General features: G+C 37.9%; 1 protein-coding gene across 1 annotated transcript in view; it reads left to right on the forward strand.

Moving 5' to 3' along the window:
* LOC101464554 (BMP/retinoic acid-inducible neural-specific protein 3) overlaps positions 1-12,641 on the forward strand; it is a 63,554-nt gene that overhangs the window by 23,118 nt on the left and 27,795 nt on the right. Inside the window, exons 4-5 of the mRNA XM_004567368.3 lie at positions 4,620-4,810; positions 6,342-6,526. Of these exons, the coding sequence (XP_004567425.1) occupies positions 4,620-4,810; positions 6,342-6,526 (376 nt within the window). The remainder of the gene's footprint in view (positions 1-4,619; positions 4,811-6,341; positions 6,527-12,641) is intronic.

Here is a 12,641-nt window from a genome sequence, read left to right on the forward strand (position 1 = left end):
ATTCACAACAAAGTACACTTTCATGTTTTTAAACTGCATATTTTTTAATGAATATTTTAAAATATTTAATTTCCTTGCAGTAATTCCCACATTAACGTACCTTGGGGGAAGATCAGAAGAAGCAGACACTCCCTTGGTGTGCTCAGTGACATAGTGAACCGACTGAAGTGTGCATTGCTTTGCTTGTTGCCATATTTCAACTGTATCAGCACGCTCGATTCATTCTGTGGTTTGTTATATTGGACAATAAGACGCCCTCAGGCAGTCCATACTGAGTGATGTATCTGAGACATCTGGTGATGGCTCTGATCATGACCTGTGTCGCTCTCCACCTATTGGTTCACACAGCACTCCAGCTTGCTCAGAGGGGGGTGTGACAGGTAGAAGCGCAGGAAGCCCCTGCTGCACAGAGCTGTGGGTAAAATAAGCCTACCTATTATGTGTGTGTGTGTGTGTGTGTGTGTGTGTGTGTGTGTGTGTGTGTGTGTGTGTGTGTGTGTGATAGGGTATTCCAGTTACTCAACTCCAGTCTCACTGAGAAGAGTAAGGGGTGAAATAAACTTGCACTCTTCCATGAAATGCAAGATATCTTTGTGCGTCTACGTGCAAAACGGTGAGATTGATTTGCAGTCTTCGTCAACAAACGTGTGCATGTGTGTGCAGACACTGTTATTCTGCAGCTTAGCTGTGACACCGTTCGAAAATGTCCATCAGCGAGCAGGATAGCGAGGCAGTGTGCCGATCACGGCACCGCTCTCCTTCTTTCTCTCTCCATTGCTCCCTCCTTCAGATGGCCCCAGCGGATGGAAAGAAACACTAATGGCCGCTCGTTATAGAGAAACACCGACATGAAACAGGACTTAATGAGCTGTTTTCTGTTTTGTATTTTTCTCAGGGGGTCATTGTTATTGGTGGAAAATTGATTGGCAGCAAGCCCGCACCCATGGGGACTATGCGATGTTCTGGGCGATAGCAAAGTTGTTGCAGCAAGGGCAGCTTTGTTCAGATGTTTGAAGCTGCAGGGTGTGTGAATGCACGTGCATTTATCTTTGCATTTTGAAGCTGGCATGTGTCTGTGGAATGTAGGGAGTATGTACTCGAGTACTCGAGAGGGAGGTGATAAATCCCAGTTTTCACTGGGTTCTTTGTAAGGACATTTCAAGCTGTGAAGAAATCTACAGCAAAAATAGTTTTTTGAATGATTGATAGATTACTTCTTATATATATCACATAAGATGGTAGCTCAGGCATGTGGAAGTTGTCAGTATTATCCTGTTATCTTTTATCTCTTGTGAAATCCTCTGAAAGATACTAAAGCTTCAGTTACAACACAGATTACATCTTCCTGAAAGAAATACCTAGCAAAGCAGTGTATAACAACAGAATGCTATTTAACCTTCAACAGAGACCTACAAAGAACAGACACTAGAGCCCGACAGATTTATCAGCAGGTCAGTATTATCATTTATTATTAGCTATTTGTCATTCTGTCAGTATCCACATTTATAAAGGCAGATAAGGAAGAGATGGGAGAAACACCCTTCAACCTTCAACCATGTGAGTGGTGCATAGTTTCCCAATCAGAGGGCATGCTACAACTTTCCTGTTGGCAACACACGTACTGGCAAGCTACAAAGACGACAATCAGCTAATCCCAGCAGAGCTGAGTAAAAAAATAACTACACTGACCATATGTTTATGTTTTATGTGCCTGAAAGAAGAAAATGATAAAGATACAGGAATATTGTTTTCAGTTTTCAGGAATATTCGAATCTCAAATTCAACTTTTATTTGCCACATACACAATCATACAGAGTACAACATGCAGTGAAATGCTTAACGCTGTGCAATTTCCGACCAGATACAAGTATAAAATAAATCAAAATTAAAAAGGTGTGAAAATCAACAGTGTGCAGATCAGTGAACAGGTACATCGAAGTACATTATTTTGTTATTAAGTGCATGTACAGTTTTGTGAATATTGGATCTAATCAACACACAAACCAGGGCATGGACACATTTGTGAAAATGACAGTTAGGGAAACATATGAAGTAGAGTTTGTAACAAAAAAAGACTGCAGTATATGACCTACATCTCAACATTGGCTTTAATATTGTGGGCAATAAAGAAGGCTTCTGCATCTCAGAATAGTAGTAAAACAATATGAAGCTTTATAAGTTAGGTCACCACTGGTAGACTGCATTTATTTGTTTGTTTGTTTATTCATATACTTATTTGTTCATTTACTAATTAAAAATCTTCTGGAGTTTATGAGTGTTTGTTTAATGACAGTGGTATATTAGTCTGGTGACCTACAGCATTTAGGTTTTCAGATATTGTCATATTGATAAAGACTTAAAATGCAATATAGTATGCAATTATGGTCCCCACTTAATTGAAGGTAAGCATGGAAACTGGTGGGCACCTTTTCAGTGGTTAAGGTTTTGTGGAAATTGTAATTTAAAATAATATATAATGCGAAAGAACTGACATGAGGTGCTGCTGTGTTAGAGCATCTTGCACAGTGAACCATTACACAATCAATTTATAAAAAGGGATAATGTTGGACACAATTAAATACTGTAGAGATGTTTTTCAGTATTCTCTGCTGAGTAACAGCAACAAATGAAAATAAATAGTTAGCTTTTTCTCATCATTCTGGTATTTAAAAATATGTTTAAAAATAGAGTATTAGAAAAATATATAAATCAAGAATGAAAAGAGCAACCCCCCCCCCCCCCAAAAAAAAAAAAAAAAAAAAACCCTCTTGATTCTTTTGCTTTGATGTAGTTACTTATCTAAGGTGGAAAGTTTTTTGGGTTTTTTTCTTGTTTGTTTGTTTGTTTGGTTTTTGCTTTGTTTTATTATTTGCTTCGAGCCCTGTGTACAGGAGCTGCATACAAAAATATATTTTGTGAAAAGGGTTGGCATAATAAGCAAATGCTTCAGCCAATACCTTTTGATTAGCCTTGTCTCATGCTTTCTTGCTTTGTGGTAGATCTTTGTTCTGTTTTCACTGAGATATTTGAATGCTAATCAATAAAAAATCAAATCAAATCAAAATCAAAATTTCTGGTAATATTTGTTGACGATTTAAATCTTAGATGATCTGTCTGGGTTTCATGTAATATATATCTATACATACATATTTATAGGTGTAAAAGTTGATCAGGCTCTGCAGTGAATTTAAAAGTTCAAATTTAAAATGAAAACAAAAACAAAATGCTCAGTTTTTTGAACCGATGGTGTGCAACCGATGGTGTGTAACCGATGGTGTGTAACCGATGGTGTGGACTTTTGCCTCGCAAAGCCTATGCTGACTTACATTTTTAAACTTTGGACATTATGAGTAATAACAATTGTAACAGTTTATGCGTAAAAGAAGGACAAGCAATAAAGGTTCATTGTTTTAAAATTATTTCCCAGAACTTGATTTACTTTAATCAACTCCTCGTAAGTAATAAACTTATCCCTAAACATATGTTTTGGAAAAAGGTAAAAAAGACCTATCTGGAAACATTTAGATAGTTTTTGATGTCTTCCAGTGAGAACATTTAATGTTTTTGTTCCCTGGTTGCTAACACTTTGGAGATATATTCAATAAAACAATATATTCATATTCTGATTGCCTACGATTAAAGCAAGGGTTTAGGTTGGGGTTGTTGCAAATGGAGAAATCAGATCTCAGAAGGTTAAAGTTCATTTGGTTTTGTAATACATCTTTGCTTTGTTATGCTTGTGTTGCAGCCATTCTTTGATATAACAGGTTATATTTTACCCTAACGCCTCGAGCAAATTTCCCAAAAGCCAAGTCAACTACCCAATATGACTGAAAGGTCTTAGATTTCTCCCCTGCTAGTTTGCGGGAAGAACCTTATTTATTACCAGCTGTATTTGAATAGCACTAATCTATGCATCAAGCCGCAGCACTCAGTCTGCACTTGGTAGATAAAGGCAGCTGGCATACTCCAAGGCGAGGCTGAATATCAATCGGCTACAGATGAAGCCTGTTCTCTCCAAAAGAGGTCCTAAAAGCAGCAAGACTCCACGCATGATTACAGACTGTCCAGCAACAGCTCCTCAAACAGTGACTGGAGATGTGAAAAGATTGCTCTATTATTTAAAATTGGTGGAAAAACACAATATTTTTTACACCATGGTGCAAAGCAATTCTGTGAGCCGGAGGTAGGAACAGCATGAGATCATTCGTCTTTTAAAGAGTGGCACACATGATTCACTTAGAGGTTATGCATACATCACATTTTATGCCCAGCAAGGAACAGTTCTGAATATGGGCCTCATTGTGAGGAGTAAGCTGTGTCCTGCCTGCTTTAAAACGGCAAGGGACCCTATTTTCATTTCTTTGCAACTACTGTTCAGATCAATGTGGTAGATTTAGTCTTTGCATTGTGTGTCTAGAGGAAATGTCCCAAAACAGCCAAAACAGAGATTCTTCTCACATATTGAAGGCAAAGGAAAGACTAATCAAGACCTTATTATGGAGGAGTCCATATAACATTTGGCTTCAGCTGGACTGTTTTCAAGCGAGCTTGAATGCAACATTCATGTTGTTGTTTTCCTTTGCTTACAGTGAGCATGTGTTTGTGTGAAATTGCAGGGAGTTTGGCCGATGGAAGGTGAACAGCTTGGCCCTGGAGAGACAAGAGAACAATGGCTTTTCCTTGCCTCTGGACCCCGAGTTCCTCCAGACCATTAGGCAGCTGGGCAGGAGGCCCAGTCTTAGCGCCATCACAGACAACATTATCAGGAAATACGGGACCCACTTCCTGCTCTCTGCTACACTGGGAGGTAAATAAAGAACACAGCTTGTGGTTATCTTTGCTTTTACTGACTTGTCTTAAAACGTGAATAACAAGGTGATGTTTTAGGAAGCCAGATGAACACAGCCTTTTTTACACAACAAGAAATTTTAACCCTCTGATGTCAAAGTCATCACAGGTGTCAACCATAACTCTGTCCCTACCCTAACACTAATCTTAGCCCAGTCACCACTGGTGATGACTTGGACCACAGAGAGTTAAAGAAACTTTTTCAGGATCTTTACAAGTATTTCAGCTTGAGACCCAGAGTGAATTTGACAGAGTGGGAAAAAAGCCTCATGTTTTGCTTGTCTGTTGAGACTTTGGAGCGTTTTCACTTCCCTTTCATCTTTAAAATTCTCTTCTCTACTTCAAAACCCAAATAAAAAATGCTAAAGGGACTTTCATTTTTTAATTTAGTGTCACAGTTTTATTGCTGTAACTTGTGTTCCAACTACTATTCTATTGAAAAGAACCAAGTACATATGCAGGCACAGTGTCTTTGTCTGCCTATTCTTGTTGCTTTTGACTTTAGTCTGTCAAATAAGTAAATTGCCATCAAGGGTAATCTTCAGAATAAGAGTAAACCTCTAGCAGCAGGGAGTCTGTCAGTTAAACATGTTTAATGCTCAAAAGCTTTTTGTTTTGCACACGTTCAACTACTCTAAATATTTAAGTTAATTTTGGCCAAGAATGTGGAATCATTTGTATGTTTTTTAAACGCAGATTTTCTGACTCAACATGTAAAATCTGTCTTTGAAAATGTCAGTAGATCATCTGTTTCCATAACAATAGATCTAAGTTAGCCTGAGTGCTGTAATGTGCAGCAAAGCCCCCAGCTATCTGGTGTTCAATCACCTCCCAGCTGCTCTGTTTGGCTCTTTTCATCTTTTGTCTCTTGTGCATAAACTCTGAATACCAACAGTATTCAAATAGATCGGAGAGACAATCTTGCACATTATTGGTTGCAAACAAAAGGAAAGAAAATACAGCTGCACGCCAAAGATAACACGCAGCATTACCTTTAGCCTGTGCTAGTAGTGCTCTGTAAAAATATTGTAATATATAAAGTTATGCTGGCTAACAAAAAGTATTGTGTTTTGCAACCTCTGTACAAAAAAATTTGCAATGCTGATTTTTGAACTGCACGTCCTTCAGTGCCTATGTCCAGTTTTTATTGCATCGAAGTCTTCTTAATTTCCCTGTTTGTTTGTTTCCTGGCACATTCCCACCACTTTTAGATCAGCGCAATGGTGGGGAATTTTTTTTAGCAGGATCAATTGTGGAAAACTTATGTAGCTTTTATCTGAAAAAATAATAACTAATAAGACTTCTACAAATCTCAATTTGTGCAACACAGCAATAGAGTCATCACTAAATTAGGGTGTAGTAACAAGGGCTGTTTGTTCTCTTAGCAGGTTTCCATCTTTATGAGTTTAATGTAAAGAGTATGATGATGTTCGCACGGAGGAGTCATAAATAATCAATCTGTATGTGTCACTGCGTCTGCGTTTTTGCAGGGGAAGAGTCATTAATGATATTTGTGGACAAGCGAAAGTTGAGTCGAACATCAGAAGCGAGTGAATCAAATGGCACAGCTGTGACGCTGGAAGCTCTGCACCAGCTGGCCGCCTCCTACTTCATTGACAGGGAGAGCACCCTGCACAAGCTGCACCACATCCAGATCGCCTCCACCGCCATCAAGGTAAAGTCAGCTTCTCTTTGGGCTTGAGTCACACATAATAACGGAATCACATTATTTGCCAATCGTTTAAATGGCTCCCATTGTTATAGCATTCTATCTATGAACGCAGCCATTCATTGAGTCATTGTTCCAATTTGCTTGGATGCTGCTTCACTGGATAAACATAATTATTGTATTTTTCAAAACATAGCAAAGTGGTCTTGATTAGCCCCCTCACTAAAGAATTAATTCAATCACAGCCAGTATGGTGTATTTCAGTGGTAACCATACAATCAGCAGATTTGGCTAATTTTAACAAGTGGAGCTTGTGTCAACAATCAGTGATTGCTTTTGCTTTTTTTATTGTTTTATTTTATTCTCCAAATTTATTTAGTATGCACACGTTCAACAACTATATTTGTACCTGCATATTAAGAGCCCATTGATATGCTTTCCACTGGTTGAATAGTACGCAAATTGATAAGAGGTCATCGTGGGATTGTTACCTTTTTACATTTATTCATTCAGGTGAACTATAAAGGGAGTCCAACTACCCCATCAAATGCTGTATATGTTTTCTTTAATAATACACATTATTACAAAAAAGGTTTTTATTTCCAAACGTTACTTTCTTATTAAAAGATAGCGTCACTGATTTGGCTGTGTGTGTACTCATGATGTTGCAAGCATAATTATTCTTGCTCTCCTTTTAGAGAGTAGCTATTGGACTAAATCAAGAAAAGCCCATCCAGTAGTCAGTACTTGCCAAGTCCTAACCACTTACTACCACTTACTTTATGCAGTTTACAGTCTGTGAAAGGACCTTGATGAGCAACTGTGCACTGCTTCAAATGCAAAATAGAAATATTAAAATATTTTTAAGCCCTTAGTTGAGGGAATTAGAACTATGTAAGGACAGGGAACCTCCGTGTTAAATGACAGCTATTTTTCTTACCATTTTTAATTAATGAACCATTAGGACTAAATGCACTTAAGACCTTACCTAATGTTCTTGCCAAAAATCCACCGGCAGCCATTAGTGAGGCAACCTCTTTATTGCTTAATAGTTTTACTTACAAAACTGTTGGGCAAAATGTGTATTATAACAGTGGTTGCCAAGCTTTCATTTTATTTTATGGAATTCATTTTATAATTATTATTTTGTATACTAACATAAGCTTCCTCAGGGCTTATAAGTATAATTATTATATATAAGCCATAATAGACGTGCTCTATTATGTCAGGTTGAGTGTATTTAATATATTTATTTTTCTTCTTCTCTATAGAAGGCACAATTGTACCAGAATATTTTAGATACTTTTTTTTTCCATTTGCCTTTTTTTCCTTGAAGTATTCATTTTTTGTGATGAAGCCAAGCACAAATTATATTGGCTTACCGTCGTTAAATAATTAAAGAATAATCTTTAATTCTTATAAATGATTTTATTTTTTATTTAGTAACGTAGGAGACTATTCCTACAACCCTGTGTCACACCAATGATAATACATGTTAAATCTTGAATGGCTTGTAAAAATGTAATTAAAAACCCAACGACCTGGGGCTGAAAATGAAGCCACTATAAAGATTCAAATACTGTAATTCGTTAAATAATCACTTGAGGCTACTTTCAAAAGTGAGTCAATCCCCGTGGACGTCCATATTAAAATGGCTTTACAAGAGGAAAAAAATGTTTACAGTCTGTTAAAGTTTATAACCCTAATTTGAGATCCCGTCTTCCTTCTCTCACCCCAACTGGTCACAGCAGATGGCCCCGCCCCTCCCTGAGCCTGGTTCTGCTGGAAGTTTCTTCCTGTTAAAAGGGAGTTTTTCCTTCTCACTGTTGCCAAAGTGCTTGCTCATAGTGGGTCATATGATTGGTGGGTTTTTCTCTGTATGTATTATTGTAGGGTCTACCTTACAATATAAAGCGCCTTGAGGCAACTGTTGTTGTGATTTGGCGCTATATAAATAAAATTGAATTGAAAAATTGGTATAAAAAATGATAGTTTGCCTCATACTTATAATGGTAGCTAATTACTGACGCATGTAGCTGTAGCTTCTGGATATAGGCATTTTTAATACTCAAGTTTTGGTCTTCAAACTTCTACTATTTTCATATGTTACTTATTATCACTAATTAGCAATTAAGTCTCTAATACACCCATACGCATTTATAGGCAACTTGTTTACTAAGCTAGGTGGTGCTAGCTGAGAACTCAGCACTCCACCTTCTCATCCAAACATGTTACATTGGGCTCCACAAAGCCAATGTGGCATCTGTAGCACTGAATGTTGTGTTATGTGATTACATCTTTTATATATAGTCTCTGGTATTTAAAAAGTTGTTTGTAGAAAAAAATAACTCTGAAACATCAAACACAATATTTATTTTATTAAAAGAAACTATAATGTTTGAAAGCTGACAAACTGAATAATCTTCTTAATATTATTTAGCTGAGAAATTAGAAAAAAAATATCAGTTTCCTTGCAAGTATTGCATTGTTGTGTTGGCTTTGATGTGACATTTGAGTAAACATGCACATTCAATGAGCAACCAAGAGAAGACATGAAGCGAGCAATACTGTTTACTTCCCTTCTCACTTTAATGTGTGTATTCACAAGCTTACATATGAGGCGGCATTCTGAGCATATCTAGATAGGCTTATGTAGGCTTATCAACCTACATCTTTTACAGCTTAATACCTCCAGGGTGTGTTCATACATCACTCTGTCAGTTGTTATCAAGCAGAATGAATTGAATAGGCTGGGTTTGTCCTTCACTTAAAATTCTCTGTTTTCAGAGGAATCTGTTACTTCACGTGGCTTTAATGTGTTTACGCCTACCTTTGGTAAACCACAGATTAGCATCTAAGAATGTGGGTAACAATAACAATGTGTAAAAACACCAGTCTGAGACACGGTCAGCTTCTTCATTCTGTTTGTCATGTGATTACACCTGCTTCTGCAGTGATAGTTTTGAGATTGGATCTGCTAAAAAACAGAGATACCTGACCTGACTAACAAATCAATGTTTGCCGCTTATAGATCTTTGATGTTTTCCTGCAGTGCCACTGACTAAGAAATGAGCTTTATGTGAGAGCATGTATTGAATGTTTTGAAGATGTGTTGAGCTGAAAATGAGGAGGCAATCTAAAATTACCTGATATTATTTAAAATGAGATCACATTAGATAACAGAGGACATATAAGGAACGACGCCAAATTGAGAATTAGTACACAGTAAAATATGTGAATCAAAATAAATAGTAAAAACTATTGCAAGGTAACTTTACAAAATGATATTCATCAGTAAATGGATCTGATTGTGGTGTCATAAAATATAAGAGCGCATTACAAACCTACTGAAAAAGTACCAGTTTTACAAAAACATGTGGAAATGTAGTTGTTATAAAAATTCTGTTTAATTTAAGAATACATACAAGCCTGATGTGCAACCCAGTATCACGACAAAACATGTAAAAGGCACGCCTGTTCACCGTATCTATGTCACACTTCACTCCTCCAAAGTGTGAAAAGACACATGCAGAAGCTGCAGTAACAGCAGAAAAGCATTTAAACAGACATTATTAACACGTTTACATACATCATTTCTGACGATTAAGGGCTGAATGTGAAATGACTGAAATGTATCCTATAGGTTTTCTTGTTCACTTGCCTTTAAATATTTTATGGTAATGCAGCTTCTGCATGTGTGTCCATTACACATTTTGGCACAATATTGGGTTGTGATGTGTCCGAATTGGTGTCTTTGTAACTACTGTCTAAGACCGAAGTGAGAGCTGGTGTCTTGCAGGTTTTGGATGTGTCTTTGAATCAACACAGCTGATTTAAATGGCTAAATAACTTCTTCCATATGTCTTGAAGTTCTCCAGAGGCCTGGTAATGAACTAATCGTTTGATTCAGGTGTGTTGTCCCCAGTGTTGGGTAAGTTACTTTAAATTAGTAACTTAGTTACATTACTAGATACTTCTATCAAAAGTAACTCAGTTACTTCAAGTTACTCGTTAGTTTCAGAGTAACTAGTTACTAGGGAAAGTAACTTTGGTTTTACTCAGAATTCTCTTGTTAATGTGTTGCTTCCGTAACTGGATACCCAGCAAGATTGCCAGTCTTCTAGCTTGCTTACTTGCCACAAGTGCACTGTGCCACCTACCAATAGAAAGGAAAAAATAATGTGCACATTTCCACGAGAGAAATCTCACGCCTGATTCTATCCTAGCCTGCTTTTTACATCCAACACAAAAACTGCAGTCGTGGTGCTTTCGATTGTACTCAGAACTCGGAAATTCTGCCTTCTGAACAGGAAGATGTAGGTAACACCAGACTGCAGATGAGCTGCATACAGGGCTGGACTGGGACAAAAAAATCATCCCGGGCGTTTTGACTAGAGACCGGCCCACCATTATAGGAAAAATCATAAAGCCTTTGAATGAAAATAAACGCTGTTGTGACAGTGATGTACACTGTTCTGATGGTATATATGTATCAATCTATCAATTGTTTGTTGCAAGACTCAGATAATTATTTTTTTTAAAAGTGAGACATTTTAAATGAGAATAAGAAAGTATTTCCTTGTGCCCCCCTTTCCCTTTTAATGCCCTACATGGACCCTTGGCAACACTTTGCTAGATCCGCCCCTGCACAGTTACCAGCTGTCAGCTACTTAGAAAAGGATCCTGGTGTTATTTGTCTCTCAGAAACAGTTCATAACTTCCCTTCAACTCATTCATGTCACCTAAAAGGTAAACCTGTTTCTCCATCACAGCTCTGATGATTCAGTAAGGACATCTCCTGGTTTCATCTTCATGTTTCCCTCTCACCACATAACCAAACCATATCATGACCAGCAGGTTTACAGCTGTGGCTCCAGCCAACATCAGCTGATACTAGAAATTAATATTAAATAAATTCTAACAGCAGCTGATCAAGCTTAAACGTGCTGCTGTTGTTTAGCGCGACATCCGCTGGTTTCCTCTTTCTGGCGCAAAGTGGGCGATAAATAAACAAGAGAGAAAAGCCGATCAGCTGATCATTGATCAGTTTCATGATTGAAGTAGAAACAGGAGAGGGAGGGTGAGAGGATGAGAGAAGAAGAGGCAGCTGTGCAGCAAAGACACAGAATAACTTTGTGTCTTTTTCATTGTAGCTGAAGTCTGGGACAAACTGTGTTCCTTTTCACCTCAATACGAAACGCGTAATATTTTCTCTGAATACGAGACGATTCCGTTTTTTACGGGACGGTTGGCAACTCTAATAATTAACCTTATGAACAAAATAAAGTTCAACATCAGTAACATAGCACCCACCCAGCTGTATAGAAACTCCGTCATGCTAGCTAGCACGCAGTACGAAAAAGTCAGAATAACGAAAATAAACTCCACCTAAACTTGGTTCATATCTGACCCAGATGGACTGCAGGTTACAACTTCTTACCTGAAGTTCAGTTCACCTGACACTCTCGGACCAGCGGCCGCTTCGGGTCTCTCCTCTTGCCTCCCTTTTCCTTCATCCACCTGCTGGCTTCCACCACTTGCTAATGTTATTGAATCTGTGGAAGCTCCGCGATAGCCACCACACGAAGTAACGAATAACGAGCCTATCTAAATCCCAGTAACGAGTAACGCGTTCCCGGTTTTGGCATAATAACTAGTTACCGTGCTCGTTACCACAATAATAACGTAGTTACTGTAACGCGTTACTTAATAACGCGTTAGTCCCAACACTGGTTGTCCCAGGGTGAGATCTAAAACCTGCAGGACACCAGCACTTGAGGCCTGGAGTTCCCCAACCCTACACACTGAAGGTTCCAGAGTTAGTACTAGCTTATTTGTTTGGTAATTAATAATGAATTTCATAATCTTAGAAAGTGTTACCCTATCTGTGGTCGTTTGCCTTCATAAGAGCTTTTTAGATACTAACGTCCTCTGACCACAACTTTATTGGCATTTACAGCATGGACACATGTTAGGGATCAGTAGGAAAAAAGATTTACAGAATGTGCAGGTGGTAATTATGTGGTAATTTAACTATGTCCATGTCTTCAATGGAAAGGACTGCCAGACTGCAACATATAAAAAACGATGTCACTTCACAGTATTTTGTATTAAACTGCCT

Source organism: Maylandia zebra, linkage group LG17 (genome assembly GCF_041146795.1).
Source record: "Maylandia zebra isolate NMK-2024a linkage group LG17, Mzebra_GT3a, whole genome shotgun sequence".
NCBI lineage: Eukaryota > Metazoa > Chordata > Actinopteri > Cichliformes > Cichlidae > Maylandia > Maylandia zebra.